The following is a 17281-nucleotide window of genomic DNA, read 5'->3' as shown; positions in this document are numbered from 1 at the left end:
ACTCATTTGAACGCATACGTTTTTTTCAATGCGCATTTGTAGAATGTATGCTAAGGTGACCAGATTTCTGAAATGGAAACTGGGGACATTTCCTATTTGAGTGGTCAAAATATCACCAAAATCTCATTTGTTATTATCTATTTATTAAAAAACAGGGACAATACATTTTTGAATGTTTTTGTTTTTAATTGTTGTGGGTTCCTTATAGGCTATTATTACATTAATAATTATGATTTAGTTTTATTATTAGGATTTTTGCTCTGGTTTTAATACAATTCACCAAAACTTTTACACGATTAATAACCACTGTAAAAACAGTTCAAAACAATATGCCTATTATAACATTAGTAGGCTATGACTTTACAAAAGCACATTATATTACAAAAAAAAAAAAACAACATAAATATAAGATAAATATAAAACGGCATTTAACAAATATTTTTTAAAATTATTGAATTTAATATTTCAATTTTCACAAGCTGTTTTTAGCTACTGTATACAGAAATTACAACTGTTTTAACATTTAACTATTTTTAACTATTTTGCATTTTAGACTCATTTTAAGCACAAAGTACGTGTATTATTTTATTTTATTTTTTTATTTATTCATATATGAGTGTACCTTCACCACGTAGTTAAGACGTGTGTGGAAATTGCTGCGTTGTGACTGCGGAACTTTAAAATTGTGCAAAACAATCTCGCACCCTGAGGCCCTGTTATAAAACATACAAACAGTATTACTTTAATTTAACATGAATAGTTAGTATGTTACTACCTTGAAACGATGTTTATTTTGATATTTGACGATAATGGCGCTTTGCTCTGGTCCAGATCCAGATTACGTTCCTCATGAAGTAGCGGCGCGCGCGCGACCAAGTGTAGCTGCACAGCCCTCTGTTGGAGAATATGATCACTACACAATTTCTCCGGCAGGCTGCTATATGCTGGTCGGTCTTTTTGTAATGTATATGCGGGTTGTTTTGAACGAGCTATAAAACGGGGACATTTCCGGGGACAGCTCCAGTCGGGGACAGAACACCAAAAACCGGGACTGTCCCCGGAAAACGGGGACGTCTGTATGCGCATCTTGGCGTTTCCATCCAGCGTTTTTATGCAATATCCCAAAAATGCGCATAAAAATAAGGGGACCAATAAAATAATAATCACAAACAATTATGTTTTATTTATTGTGAAGGAAACATATGAAATGTCTTAGAGGTAGGCTACTCCATTTGTTACGCGAGTTTGGTTTGTGATGGTACTTGGTATCGTCTTCCTCTTTGCTGACTTTGGACAGTTTTAATCCTGAAAAAAAAAAAAAAAAGTATACTATGTAATAAATGTATTTCATTTTATTTTAAAAAATATTCTACAAAATATTCATAAACACGTGTGAATCTGTGAGAATATTCAGCTGAACAACTGGTGAGCAAACAAAACAATAATTATAGCTCTCATGACATTAATGTACTGTATTAATAATTCCCATCTTACTAGATCTCATTAGATTCTTAGAGGATTGTCCCATAGGATAGGTTTCATGTTATTTTAGAAATTATCTCAGCAATCCTGTACACAACCTTATTTTTTGACTAGTTAAACAATTCATACCTGTCCCTTTGTGATCTGTTTTGATGTTGTTTTGTCCATTCCAGATTATACCAACTAAACAAGACAGGCTGAAGCAGTCTCACATCCTCTGCTGGATTAAAAAGGAAATGATAGCTAGCATCAAGTGATGATTTAGTGGTTTCGTCTTAAGTCTATGAAAAAGTGTCAAGAAGACAAACTCACAGATTTGTTTGCTGATGCATGGGAGTTTCTCTCTGTCAATTGGAACTTTTCTGTCTGAGCTCCACTTCATGAGTCTGGCTGTAGGATATTTAGATATATCAGCACATCTGAATAAAGCTTATTTGCTTTTCAATTAAAAAAAAAAAAAAAAAATTCACTTATGAAACTGTACCTGGGCTGATCTTGGCCCTAAAGTGTTTGAGTTCCTCTGGAATGGATGACAAGGTCTGCATCTGGAATATGTACTCGGAATGTTCTCCATTAGGAACTGTAAGACGGTCAGTAGAGCTCACAGGAAACACAACAGCTGGACCCTGTCTGTCACTCTTCAACAGTATTTAAAACAAAACCTTAAAGGGTTAGTTCACCAAAAATGAAAATTCTGTCATTAATTACTCACCCTCATGTCGTTCCACACCTGTAAGACCTTTGTTTATTTATTTATCTTTATTTTATTCTTTATTTGACAGGGACAATGGACAATAAAAAACTGCCCCAGAATTAGCTACAAAGCTAAATTTCATCTGCTGTCCCTGGGCAGAAGTAAACTAGGACTAAAATATCAATATGAGAATATATACGTCTACAATAAGATCCCCCCCATAAGTACAAGACATACACAATAAAATACCCCCACAAAATATATGACATACTGTACAACCCATCACTTAACAGTATAAACTACAACAGGAAAAAAAAAGAAGAAAAAAAAAAGAAAAAAAAAGAAAAATTCAACTTTACATTATATATTCAATGATCACAAACCTGACTCATCTTTAACCATTTTTTCAAATGTAATTTAAACTGCCTGTACACTGTCTAACATTAATTGGTAAATTATTCCAGTTATTAACAGCTCTTACAGAAAAAGCTGATCGACCAAAATAAGTTACTCTAAAATGCGCTTCACAGTCACCTCTTGAAGAAGCTCTTGTTTGTCTTATATTATCAGTACGTAAAGAGACAAATGTCTTTAGGGGTGAAGGTGCAAGATCATTGACGATTTTGTACATCAAACAACAATTGTAAAACATAACCAAATTGTTAAAAGTAAAAAAAATTTACTTTTCAATTATAAGACAATGATGATATCTGTCAGATTTCTTATCAAACACTGTTATAGCATGTTTATATAAGATATGTAAAGGTCTAAGAGTAGATTTTCCTGCTTGTGACCATGAAGTTATACAATAAGAAAAGTGAGAAAAAATCAAGGAATGCAAAAACACTCTTGCAGCTTCTGTTGAAAGTTGACTCCGTAAGTTGAGGTGTCACTGTGCAGACTATTTTTTTAACATGCTTTTCAAATGTTAAATGAGTGTCTAAGATAACTCCAAGATATTTAAAATCAGACACAAATTGTAATTTTTCACCATTAACTATTATATCTGGTAGGATCTCTTCCTTCTTTCTAATCTTAAAATACATACAGGCAGTTTTCTGAACATTTAATGTTAGACAACACTGATTAAACCAGTCCGAGATATTAGTCATGACAACAGATAATTTTTGTGATACCTGTTCATTTGTTTTATCATGTACATAAATCACAGTGTCATCTGTGTACATTTGAATATATACGTCAAGACAAGCATCTGGGAGATCATTTAAATATAAACTAAAAAGTAGGGGCCCTAATATAGACCCCTGATTTACCCCTGTGGAAAGATATCTCATAGATATATGTGTTTTAATCTGGGTACACTGATTCCTTGATGTAAGATGTTCATCTTTGAAACACAAATTAAGATATTTTTCATAAAATCCGATGGCTCAGTAAGGCCCGCATTGCCAGCGAGACAATTAACACTTTCAATGCCCAGAAAGCCACTAAAGACATATTTAAAACAGTTCATGTGACTACAGTGGTTCAACCTTTAATGTTATGAAACAACGAGAATACTTTTTGTGCGCCAAAAAAAACCCCAAAATAATGACTTTATTCAACAATATCTAGTGATGGGCGATTTCAAAACACTGCTTCATGAAGCTTCGAAGCTTTACGAATCTTTTGTTTCGAATCAGTGGTTCGGAGCACGTATCAAACTGCCAAAGTCACGTGATTTCAGTAAACGAGGCTTCGTTACGTGATAAGTGTTTCGAAATTTCAATGGTTCACCACTGGGGGGCGTGACTTTGGCAGTTTGATATGCGCTCTGAACCACTGATTCGAAACAAAAGATTTGTAAGGCTTCGAAGCTTCATGAAGCAGTGTTTTGAAATCTCTCATCACTAGATATTGTTGAATAAAGTCGATATTTAGATTTTTGGTGCACAAAAAGTATATAAAATAAGTATATTCTGGTTGATTCATAACAGGTTGAACCACTGTATTCACATGAACTGTTTTAAATACGTCTTTAGTATAGCTTTCTGGGCATTAAAAGTGTTTATTGTCTTGCTGGCAATGCAGGCCTCACTGAGCCATTGGATTTTATGAAAAATATCTTAATTTGTTCCGAAGATGAACAAAGGTCTTACGTGTGGAACGACATAAAGGTGAGTAATTCATGACAGAATTTTCATTTTGGGGTGAACTAACCCTTTAACACCACACAAACCATTTTTGTATTAACATTACATCAAGGCAACAAATGTTCCCTGGTTGGGAATCACTGATCTACAAGGTTTAGGATAAACATATAGTTACTGTATAACAATACCTTAGATGTGTAACTGGAAGATTGGATTTCCTTTGGACTATGTATCTGGACTGATGATTGCCTTTCAAACACAACCAAGCAAAGGAAATAAAGGGAAACAATGATTAAACCATTTCAATGTAACAATCACCCATGAGAATAGCAACTGATACAACATCAAAAACAATTACAATAGATGCTTCGCCACCTTTGTCTGTCTTTTCGAAGGTCAAAGGCTCTGTGTTGAATAACAGTGGGGCGGACTTTAGACTTTAGTGTAGCTGGTGAATTTGTGTCATTCTTTTTGACCTCACTCATCACTTGGATACTTGAAGGAGTGGAGCATTTTGAAGCAGTCTGATGGATAGGAGAAAGCATATATCTGAAGAAAATGGCACAGAAAAAAAAACACTTAGAATTGCAATTACAATAAAATAATACAACAAATGTCATAATTTTGACACCATTTTTTACACTAATATTCCATTAATTGTAGAAAAATACGTGACTATTTTATTAACGGTAGTAAAACGGTAGTAAAATTCCATCATCATTTATTCACCCTCTATTCATTCCAAATCTGTATGACTTACTGTGTTCTTTGGAACATGAAAGAAGATATTTTGAAGAATGTTGGTAACCAATCAGTTTCGGTTCCCATTGACTACCAATGTATTTTTTTGTCCATACTATGGAAGTATGGCAAAAAAATAAATACATACAGGTTTGGCACGACATGAGGATGAATAAATTATGACAGGATTTTCATTTTTAATGTTGACTGCATTCATCAAGTTTAATTATGAAACTCAATCATCCAGTTTATTTTGCTTTATGGCAAATATAGTTTTGACAATAACTATAAGCCGACATTTGATCCCAAGCTACTCTGTAACAGTTGCAGTCTACTGTATCATATTTGATATGCAAAATTCTAAGGCCTCTAAATGATCAACATGATCAAAACTGCTGAAAAACCTACACAATCTACAGCATGCCTTCTGTTGTCTGATTGATAGTTTATACTTTTTTAGTAGTAAAAGGCCTTTTAAGTATATATCTGAAAATGTCCACTTTAAAGTTGTGGTACAACCTTTCTCTTTCTTTTTCTTTTCTTTTTGCTGTGAAATCTTTACTGATTTTTATAAAATAAACATTGGGATAACTTTTATATTGCTACTAATATTTAAAGATTGCTGGATTTAAGCAATTTAGGTTTAATTGATTATTCATACATCACATGTTAAAATGTATCAAATATGATCCATCAGGCTTATAAAGGAATGTTTATTCATATGTCACTCAATCTTCATAGTATTGTATTGCATTATTTGTTTTGCCCCCACACTGAAAACAACAGAGCTTTTATCATAAAACTAAGCATTTAAATGTCATATTATTGGAAGATATAGAGTGATAACTGATATTTATATGTATTTTATGTAAGTAGTCTGTTTTACTGTTATAAACCTTTATCTTACTTTTTGGCCATATAAATATTAGCAACTGCTCCAAATTGCATATTTATACTTTGGACCTTGACTAAAATTGAGGTGTTTTTTTCCTCCTCAAGTATGAGCTCCATGTGATTCTCCTATATCATACTATATGAGCCACAAAAGCCTGATGTATCAAATATGATACTAAACAAATACATACATGTAAACATTTTTTGTGTGTGTTCACTAAACTGTTCCGTTTCAAAAAACAAGATTTTTTTCAGACTATTATTTCATAGATCAGGCTTTACAGGGTTAATTTGGTTTTGTGCAAACCTCATATAAAATAAACGTAAAATAAAGCAGCTTATAATATTTAATTTGACTTCTTGAGATGGACAAACACTATTTAAGCTATTTAACTCTTTAAGTTTAAGCCCCTCTTTTCAGTGATACTTGGTTAAAAAAAGAAATATATATATATATATATATATATATATATTTTTTTTTTTTTTTTTTTTTTTTTTTTTTTTAAGAATTTTAATTCCTGTTTTGTATATTTTTAATCTTGGAAAAAGCTTTCCCCCCAGTATTATAAATAGTATTATCAATTATCAATTGATAATTAAATGATTATAGATTAAATAATTAATTAACTTTTGACAATATGATTAATATATTAACAGTTGACATGTATTTTGCATTAAATTAGCTACTTCTTTTAGGGAAAACATTAAATCTCACATAACTTTCACAGTCCTTATCATAAAGTATTCAAAAGAAGGAAAATAGAATTATCATAGCCCTTTTGTGATGTTATGGTTTTCTTCATAATTCACCTGCTTGAGGGCAGGTATTCATCCCGTGCTGTCTTCTTTGTAACCGGACTACTCTGGCAGCGCCCCCTGGAGGTGATGGCTGTCACAGTGCAGGTGTATGCTGTGTTGGCAGACAGGCGGCGAGCAGTGTATGCCCTCTCTGTACCCATGTACACCACACATCCGTTCATATTTAGCTCATATTTGAAGAGTCTCCCCAAAGGAGCAACTGGAACTCCCCAGTTTATCTGCAATTCATGCCGTCCCAGGACAACTACAGTCAGGGCAGAAGGAGCATGATCCTGATTGTCTGCTGTTCTCACTTCAGTTACTGCTCTAGGACTCTCCTTGTCCCCTGGACCGAGTGAACTCACACTTAGTTTATAGGAGGTAGCGGGAGATAAACCACTCACTGTAGCCCTGTTAGACAAAATACAATTACACTGCAGTAACATTGCAAGACTATATTGATTATTTAGATTACAGTAAAATAAACAAAACCAACATGCAGCACACAAGTTTTTTGAACATCACTGAATCTCTTAATGCAACTTAAAGGTGAAGTGTGTGATTTTAATGTAAAAAAAAAAATGCAAAAAATGCCTTGGCAACTCATTTAAATTCCATAATATGAGGTCTTTAGGAGTTAAACGTCATATGTAAAATAAAATGTCAACAAGAAAAATGGGTGAAACGTGGTATTATCCTCTGTGAATTGATTTGTGACACACTTGAATTCACACTTCACCTTTAACATGTTATAACGAAAGTCTGACCCACCCCAGTAGAGTGGTGGTCTTCACCAGTGTGTCATTACAGTAGATCTGGTATGATTTGGGTTTGACTCTTCCCTCTGGCTCTATCCAGCAAAGGCGTACATGTGTAGCTGTAGAGCCAATCACACAGAGCTCTCGTGGAGGTTTAAGTCTAATGCCCAGTTGCTCAGGAGCAATAACAACAGGTTCACTGAAAGGACTAATGTCACCATCAGGTGTAGACAGGTTGAGCAGTAGGGAGAGGGGCTCCATAGATTGGTGGGGAGAAACAGGTAAGGTCACCTGACACAACAGGCCTTGGTACAGCATTACATCTCTGTCAAAGAGACTATGGAAACCCAAAGAAAAGATAATCACATTAAAATAGGTGGATGTAAAATTATTAAAGATGCACTGTGCAAGATTTTCAGTAACTGTTTGTAAACACATCATTCAAACTTGGCCCCTCCTCGCAGGTTAAACACCGCCAGAAGTGCAAGCCCTTTCCCCTGATATATCAGTTGCACAAGTAACCCAACTGACTTAAGAAACTACCTGCCGGAAGATGAGTGATGAGCTATTTTGCAAACATTGTGTTTATCATACATAAACAGCATTTTTTGTTTATATGAAAGCACAGTTGTGCTAATAGTTTGAAGATGGCCAAACTCACTTGCAAATTACATTCATCTGTCTAGCTAGTTAATAATTATGTCATCATAAAAACGCAATTACAATGCCTAATAATATGACTCGAGTTACAGATAGCAGTCAATAGCAAGGCAATAGCAACATTAGCAAATTGTTTTTGCGTTGAGACACGACAACTTAGCGGAGCTTCCTAAGCTTCAGACACAGACGATAAAGTCCCGCCTCATCCAGTGTTGCCAACTAATTTTCAGGGGAAGTTGTTAAAGGTGGGTCAATTTGTTGCTAAATGTTGCTAAATAATGTTGTGATGTCACTGCGTGATGACATCATTGCATAACCATGATGCAAAACTGCATTATTGCGTAGAATATTTTTAACCAAAAAAAGTTACGGGCAGCAGCTTTAAATACAACATTGAATTACTGAACAGTTACACATTTTTGAACAATCACATTTTCCTATTTTCTTATTAACTATTAAAACTACACATTTTGAACAATTACAGATTTAAGCAGTGTATTGGTAGTTAGTGTGCTACCATCTAAAAAAAAAAGTCTGTAAAAATAGGGCACAATGTACTGTTAATATGCCGTATTGGTTTTTCACAGGTGTTTTACCTGTATTTTAAATTATGCATTGCATTTTGTATTTTAGGGTTACACAGGGTTACAACTTAACAGATAATGTCCTGGCAGAAAATTACCAGTACCTTTTCTGTTTTTCTACAATTTTTTTCTTACAGACCTTGTGTACCTAACTGAACAATTTTAGGTACAAGCTAATAACACGCTGTATCATAAATGAACAATTATTATTGAAAAATTGCAACTATCAACTTATTAATTTACATATGATGTGTGTACTGTTAGGCATCTTTCTTCAGCTCTCTCCAGGCTGATGTGCTAGCTGTTCAATGGTTTCCTCTTTTTGTGTAATTTAGAATAAAATATATGCCTTTTTTATTGTTTGAGTCACTTTTCAAAAGTTGCCAAATGAATTTTTTAAAATAGCTAAATTTGTTGCTAGGTGCTTTTTGGGGGGGAAAAAAGTTGCCAGGTAGTCTGAAAAGCAATTTTGTTGCTAAATCTAGCAACAAAATTGCTAAGTTGGCAACACTGCCCTCACCTGTGCCACACGTTGCTATTGGCTGGGGCTACACACACGCTGGCCAAAGGTTGCAGCCCAGAAACATCCCAAGCACAGGAATTCAAGAAAACAAGAAATTACAGGCACAGGATAAAATGTATTTATTTATTTATTTATTAATGAAAATCCTGCATAGTGCACCTTTAAGTAATCTAAGCAGTGAATCCAAAGAGAATCAATAAAGTTAACCTAAAGGGGGCACATCATACCATTTTTGAATACTCTTCCCCCATAGCTCCACTTATGTTATTCAAGGTGTTTTGTGTTAAAAACAATTATAATATAGTTTGCGGTGACCCATCCTTAAATAGCAGTCTCTTTGCAATGTCTGCATTACATTGTGACAGGATCACAAAACAATCTGCACTGAAATATGGCATTCAAATTGTTAAAGACATCCGGAAATTTTCAGAAGCCTTGTTAAAAATAAGCTTAAGCTACTTGTTTTTAAATTTGGGATCCTTCAGAAGGATCTGCAGAACTGCAGGTGCTACACAAGTTGCAATTCAGTTCTATATATATTCAGTTGTATTATACAGTTTAAAATCTATATATAATATTACAGAAGGGACACCAACTATTCTTTACTATTTATTTTAAACTAAAATAGAGTGCTGCAGGGATGACGTATTTTTGGCCAACCTGGAAGTTAGCATCCTCAAATGGTTGCCTCTACAAAAGGCAATAAGATTTAACTCATTTTAGGGTTATAGGACTCATTCCTGTAGCACTCCATGATCTTTTTAGATTTGGGGGAGAAGTAGTTGAGTGGAGTTGTACAGCATGATTTATAAAAAAAAATGATTTCTTATGACATAAAAGGAAAATATCTTGCTGTGGAAGTGTAACCTGTATATGACCTCCAGGCCGCTCTCTGGCTCACACCTCTCCCATGATACAGTGTAGCTTGTTGATGTGAGATTTGTAACCATCACTGGAGGTGGTTTGGATAAATGCTCCAGTCTCCTGAGACACACGTTGATCTCCTCCCGCAGTTCTGGCCCAGTGGATGGCGACATAGAGAGCAACTGACAGCAAAATAAATGACAGTTTCATCATAAATTTATCATATACACAATATACCAATACAACACAGATATATTATGAACACAATGATCATGAAACCTTTAGCTGCTCAAGCAGAGGATAATGCATCCTGACAGGAACCACTCCACTCGGCCAGGACACCAGCACTCTCACTGTCCTGTTAAAAAGAAAGAGGGTGAAGTCTTAAAAAGTGAGAATGAAGACTTTAATACTACCTTTAAGGGATAGTTCACCCCAATTAAGGTAACATGAAACAATGCTATTCTAGGATCTACCATCTTAACCAGTGGCAAATATATTATCCATTTAAACCTAAGAAAATATAATAAAATAACCAAACTCTACTCTAAATTAAAATGCTAAAAACAACAACAACAACAAAAAACCCCACATAAAATCAAGATGTAAAATGCAACCAATTAAAATAATTATTGTTCTTTTGAAGACCATAACAGTTATTGAGATTTCTGGAATCACAAAATGAATTATGGTTAATTATTAATTTAATATATCAATATATTATAAGTATTGATATATTAATTTAATATATCAATACTTAATGCATCAACAATGGCGGAATGTGTGTGTATATTGGCTTAAAATGTCTATTGCTAGAGAATAACTAAAATTAATAAGTGTTAAATGATATGTTACATCTTTATTTCTACTTTTTGAAATAATTTCCTTAGATAGTCATTACATACAACACTAACTAAAGTTAATCAAATAACCTACATAGCAGCAAACCAGATACTGTCTGGTTCTGGGCTCTGCAACAGCTGTAAAAGACCATCCAGCAAAGCAGGGACAGAAGTGCTTTCCATCAGCAGAGCATGGCCGTCTTCATCATTTGCTAAACAGCTCAGAGCAAAGCATGCCGTTTGGCCCATCTCCACTCCTGACCCACTCGACAGCAGAGCCTGCAGTCGGCTAACCTTGTGGCAAATTATAAAATAATTCCCATAATTGCATTTTTAATCATTTTCACAAAACTGTCATGGCCCCCAGAATATTTTGTTGTACGAATATCTGAACATGCAATATATCAAAAGAAAGAACAACAGAGCCTCTGCTTTTAAACAACAGCAACAACAACAAAAAACTGTTTTATTCTAACTTAATGCATTCTTTTTTTAGCAACACTTGAATGTGGGTAAGTTTAAAAAAAAAAAAAAGGAAGCAACATTTAGAGCAAAAAGCTGAGAAAATCGTGTTTTTGTCAAAGAGTACATCCAGATCAGAGCTTGCACGGTTCTATACCTTGTCATGGGTCGACATTTCATTCAGTAACATTAGGCAGTTTTGATTTATATGCTGTTTAAAGGATTAGTTCACTTCAGAATTAAAATTTCCTGATAATTTACTCACCCCCATGTCATCCAAGATGTTTATGTCTTTCTTCAGTCGAAAAGAAATTAAGGTTTTAAGGAAAATATTCCAGGATTTTTCTCCATATAGTGGACTTCACCGGGGTACAACAGGTTACACTGCAGCTTCAAAGGGCTCTACATGATCCCAGCCGAGGAATAAGGGTCTTGTCTAGCAAAACGGTCGGTCATTTTCTAAAAAAAAAATAAAAATGTATATACTTTTTAACTACAAATGCTCATCTTGCACTCCTCTGCGATGCGCCACGCATTACGTAATCATGCGTGACGTAGGCGAAAGGACCAATCCAGTGTCTACAAAGCGAACGTGCAAAGACTAAGTCAAACGCCCTTTACAAAAAAAGGTTCTTGAAGTTGTTGGAGGAGAAAATGAGATGGAGTTTTGCGCCCTACCGCGGTACTTTTGCCTACGTCATGCGTAGCCTTTCCAACATGATTACGTAATGCATAGCACATCACAGAGCAGTGCAAAAAGTGGTTTGTGGTTAAAAAGTGTAGAGCCGGTTGAAGCTGCATTGAAACTGCAATTTGGACCTTCAACCTGGTGAAGTCCACTATATGGAGAAAAATCCTGGAATGTTTTCTTCAAAAACCTTAATTTCTTTTTGACTGAAGAAAGAAAGACATAAACATCTTGGATGACATGGGGGTGAGTAAATTATCAGGAAATTTTAATTCTGAAGTGAACTAATCCTTTAATGTTGATGATCGCGTTATTTTACATATGCATCTGCTCACATGTTATCGCTTGTTTCTGCTTCTTTTTCAACTGTGTTTTGATCTGGAGATTCTTTACTCTTTCAAAAGATGTGTCATAGCGCCCCCTACCATATAACAGTGAAAACACTTGGAAAATTCCAAGTGTGGGTATCTGCAGGTTGGAACAATGGGCGTAAAAAAAGGTTGGGGCATGCCGAAAAGTAGGGGCGTGGAGAAAGGTCTTTATCATTGGTTGCGAAAGCTGGGGTTAGGGCAGGGGTGGGCAAACTCGATCCTGGAGGGCCGCTGTCCCTGCAGAGTTTAGCTGCAACCCTGATAAAACTCACTTGCGTGTAATCCTGAAGACCTTGATTAGCTGGTTTAGGTGTGTTTGATTAGGGTTGGAGCAAAACTCTGCAGGGACAGCGGCCCTCCAGGACCGAGTTTGCCCACCCCTGTGTTAGGGGTTAGTTTCTGTTGTAGCAATTCACCTTTCGGCACGCCCATTACTCAGAGCTGCAGCTACCCGTCTCGAAAATTCTGTCAATAGCGGAGAAGAGTTTCTAATAAATGACAGAAAATTCTGTCAATGGCGAGGAAAGAGTTAAGACCTACGGAGAGAATTTGCAAGGTTTTTTTTTTACCAGCTGTTGCTCTTTGGCCTCTCTTAGAATAAGGATCCTGGCCTGTCTGCTCCCACATAGACGACCAACAGCAAATGCTGCATTCATGGCTGTGTCTGCAAAAAAAAAAAAAAAATCAAAATTTAAATTCGATGTTAATGACTAATTTCACATTCAACAATTAATAAAAAAACAAAATTTAAAAAAAAAATGAATGTGGGTTGTGTATTAAAAATGCATGGCTGTAAATGGATTAAAACTTTTTTTTTTAATTCTGAATAAGTAATTACAGCATAATGAGCCCATTAATGTATGCTTTTCCTTTTGTTCCTTTGGCTAAAAACTGATTTTGAGGTTCTTTTACACAAATAAAATAATTATATAATCTCATAGACTTACAAAGAATGAGGGAGTTGAACCATATCTAGAAAGAATATAATAGACCCTGTAAGTAACCACCTAGAACTTGAAGTAAACACATAGCAACACCTAAGGATCCACCCAGAACCACCTTAGCTACTGCATAGGAATGCCCACTAAGGGAACTAAAGAAATGCATTTTCATCAGAAAATGTAAATATATTGTTATTACAATTACCATTAATGATGATGTTGTTGCTGTTATACGTTAACACATTCAGTTTTTTCTATGCTAAGTATGACACTGACCTTTGTGGCTACATGATAAGCACTGTGCCAAACGTCTGAAGGTCTCGCAGGCAGATGAATAGGATAAAACCTTTTCACAGGTTTCTTCACACAGGGACAGACGTGCAAGAATGAGTGCTGCAGAGTTAACAGTATTCTCTCTCTCATTCTCTAGAAGAACAGATAATCTCTCAAGGGCCTCATTGAACACACTTTGGTTCTGAAGGAACCACGTTCGCCCTGATGCAGTTTCAACCTAAATCATGAAGAACACAAAGAGCTTTAGGACACAACAATATGTCTTGTGGACTAACAAGTATGGACTAAAACAACAAATATTGTATCTATCTTCTAATGTATCGTAAAAAGTCTAGCTGTGTCATGTCCAGCTACCCAAAATGTGAGTCATTACAGAGGAATTAAATAAACATTTAATATGCTGCAGCATGCATTATATTGTTATACAGCCATACCAATGAGGCTATGGCTCCAGCAGCATTCATCACAACATCAGATTCATCTACAGTCAGCATCTGAACAAGGTCACATATGAGACTATTGTCTTCTTCAGTCCCCTTCTGAAGTTTCAGCACCATGAATTCATTCTCCAGCAGGACCCCAAAGATAAAAGCTGCAGTACTGCTCAGCCTGCACAAACACACACAGACAAAACCGCACAGAATTGGTCCATTGACTCAACCCTTTTAAAGAAAACACTGCAGGATCATTCTACAATTGTGGGTGACAAATGCTGTCCACTATCTTAGTAATTTTGATACTTTTGTGAATAACAACAACAACAATAATGATTTTTATAATATAATATAATGTAATATAATAATTTACATTTGTTCATTTCGCAGACACTTATCCAAAGTGACTTATAAATGAGGAATACAACAAGCGATTCACCTTAGAAGGCAATAACATAAGAAGTGCTAGCAATATAAGTTTCAAATATACTCTAGAATAGTTAGCCTTAACAAGACAAAGGAATTAGTCATTTTACTCCAACAATTTTTAAAATGTCATTTCCTTCACAGAAGGAATGGTGATTTGAGATGACAATTCTTCAGTGATGAATGCATGAATGCCAAGCTATTATTTTGTGTGACTTTGTGTGGCTTATGAAAGTAGGTAAGGGAGTGAGGACTTGTTACAAAACACTCTAAATGTGCTTCATTACTCATGGTTACAGATATACAGAAGGGCCATCTTTACCTCAGCAGACACGGACTGTTGCTCTCTGCTGGTTTGAGTTCAACCTGAGGACACTGTTTCAATAGAAAGGCAAAAGCCAGTCGCTTGCCTTAAATCATTCTACCCTTTCGGCAGAGATAAAGACACTCATTACGCTTTGACCTCTCAGAGGACTGCATTTGTAAGAGGTCAAAAGAGAACTGTTGAGCAAGATGACTCTCATAAATCGAACTTTATAGGCCCAACACAATAGGCTGTCGCAGTTACTGAGGCGACCATTTCTAATGACTTGAGCTGTATTTTCAGGGCTGAGGCTTCCTAGATAATACAGTATTTTGTCAAGAATTAAATTAGAATCCTAATTTAAAGTAAAATTATCAAGACTGAAACAATCTGAGAGAAAATATTAAAAATGCCAAACACAATAAGGTGCTTTAAGTAATTTTGTGTTTATGGTTGGAGCACCAATAAAACAGCATTCTCAGCACATTCGTCAAAAGTACTAATAATTTCTGTAGTGGTAAAACATTTTTACAGTATACACCTTTAAAATGAAGTTTATTTGTGAAAGATGATGTTTGTTTTTTCTTTTAGGAATAGCAGATAACTCTCGTGTGTATATGTGATGAAACTACAAAACCGCTAATATTGCGTGAAGGAACAGATTGGAATCACTCTTTGATCTCCATAAGAATTTGATGTATAATATCAGTTATATGAGTGATGTGGTGCAGTAGGAGTGCATATTACAGCATCTATAACATTTACACACATTAATTGGCCAGTAGTGTCAATATTCTGTATTGTTATTGTGCCCGACCACTTCAGTTCTGCCAAGTGTAATTTATATAACCAAGCTATTGGTTTAACCTGTATAACAATGGTTTAACCCATCAAAAGTTTAAGATTGAAGTATTACTGACCATGAGGCAGATGACTTCAGCAGCTTTCGTAGAACATCTATACACAATTCTGGGTTGCAGTGCTGAAGAACCTTTTCAACAAGTGCACCTTTGTCCTCCCGAGCAAGGTCAAAAAGAATTTGCAATGCAGAGGACACATGATCAATGCTTGGACAAAGAAGCCAGGTCAAGGGATTTCCATTATTACATGGATCTGGACAGCAAGCTGTTGATGACATCTTTTAAAACACCCTAGTATAGAAAAATCAATAAGAAGAAAAATGATAAGAGGAGGAAACAACAGTTATTCTCACACACTAATACCAAAATGTCAGATGATTGCCATGGTAATTTACATTTACTACAAAGAACAGCATGGTATTCTGACAGCACCATATCAAAAAAAAAAAAAAAAAAAGTATTACAAAGGTATGCCTAAAATGCCATCCTTAATGTGCCACTACCAAGATAATGAAATTAATGTATCCTTGATATTTATATGACATTTCCAAAAATATCACAGTATTCTAAAACATTTCAATGTCACAATAGCATGCACAAAATATTCTTGTACCATAAAACATGACGTGTACTTTTTGTGATAGAATAATTGTCCCACTCACCAGACAGCATGCAGTTGTCTTTTGATAAATAAAACTGAAAAGATAAAAAAAAAACACACTATCCTCTAACAATTCATATTACTGGAAACGTTTATATACTTGGACGTCGTCTTTTGAAGAGAAACGCGAGTTTTTCGAAACCGTTAGCTTCTATTGGAGGTGTATAAACTTACTGTTCGTTAAAGAGGAGTCGAGAAGTGTTGAAAACATTTGGCTGGAGATACGGCGAATAACCACCCCTCTGGTTCCCACGGTGACGTTTGGCTAAAGGTTATTCACGACATCCTCGTTAGACACACATTAAACTGACCTGCACTGCTTCATTTGAGTTTGTTCAGTACTTCAACCTACTACAGCAGCGCCAAAAAGTACAGACACTTAAAGGGATAGTTCATCCAAAAATAAAATAAAATAAATCTGTTATCATATACTCACTCGCATGTTGCCCCAGAACTGTATGACTTTTTCTTTTGCGGAAGACAAAATTATTTTTGAAGCTAACTAGTTTGGTGACAATTGACTATGAAAACAAGTTTCCACCACACAAACTTTCTCATTATTATGAGTTGATGTTATGCTATTTAGATAAAATATTATCATGACTTATAATGAGAAAGTTTCTCGTAATAACTACTTCATATCTCATAATAATGTGGAACTTTCTCGTAATGTATTATTTTCCTATAAGAGAAATTCCTCAAAGAGAAGACAACAAAATCATTACATTTTTTTTTACACAACTGTGGTGAAGACTTTTCTCAAAATAGTCATTCAGGTTGGGAACCACGTCATTACAGTTGTAATATCAAACCAAGTGACATTGTATAAAAAATAAGAACAGAACATTGAAGTTATATTTCAAATGACAAAAAATATATAATAAAAAAAATTATATATATATATATA

The 17281-nt window shown here is 35.0% G+C and overlaps 1 protein-coding gene across 5 annotated transcripts; it reads right to left on the bottom strand.

Moving 5' to 3' along the window:
* Nucleotides 1-1157: 1157 nt before the first annotated feature.
* Nucleotides 1158-16907, bottom strand: LOC127513015 (uncharacterized). 5 transcript variants are annotated; one of them, XR_007930304.1, is made up of 16 exons: nucleotides 16376-16907; nucleotides 15774-16004; nucleotides 14124-14298; nucleotides 13672-13906; nucleotides 13024-13118; nucleotides 11028-11227; nucleotides 10371-10449; nucleotides 10095-10273; nucleotides 7474-7797; nucleotides 6715-7113; nucleotides 4645-4818; nucleotides 4458-4518; nucleotides 1967-2120; nucleotides 1795-1872; nucleotides 1612-1699; nucleotides 1158-1305 (listed from the first exon to the last, which is right to left on the bottom strand). XR_007930304.1 is itself a non-coding variant. In XM_051894462.1 (16 exons), exons 2-16 carry the CDS (start codon nucleotides 15989-15991, stop codon nucleotides 1236-1238), a joined length of 2532 nt encoding a protein of 843 aa, XP_051750422.1. In that variant the 5' UTR covers nucleotides 15992-16004; nucleotides 16376-16907; the 3' UTR covers nucleotides 1158-1235. The 5 variants fall into 5 exon arrangements, 3 of the variants coding, with proteins under 3 accessions (XP_051750422.1, XP_051750423.1, XP_051750424.1); XM_051894462.1 differs by having other exon boundaries at nucleotides 1612-1702; XR_007930305.1 differs by having other exon boundaries at nucleotides 1612-1702; nucleotides 1795-2120.
* Between the last annotated feature and the right edge of the window lie 374 nt (nucleotides 16908-17281).

Source organism: Ctenopharyngodon idella, chromosome 5 (genome assembly GCF_019924925.1).
Source record: "Ctenopharyngodon idella isolate HZGC_01 chromosome 5, HZGC01, whole genome shotgun sequence".
NCBI lineage: Eukaryota > Metazoa > Chordata > Actinopteri > Cypriniformes > Xenocyprididae > Ctenopharyngodon > Ctenopharyngodon idella.
The sequence above is the reverse complement of the archived record's forward strand: the minus strand, read 5'-3'. Positions and strand labels throughout refer to the sequence as shown.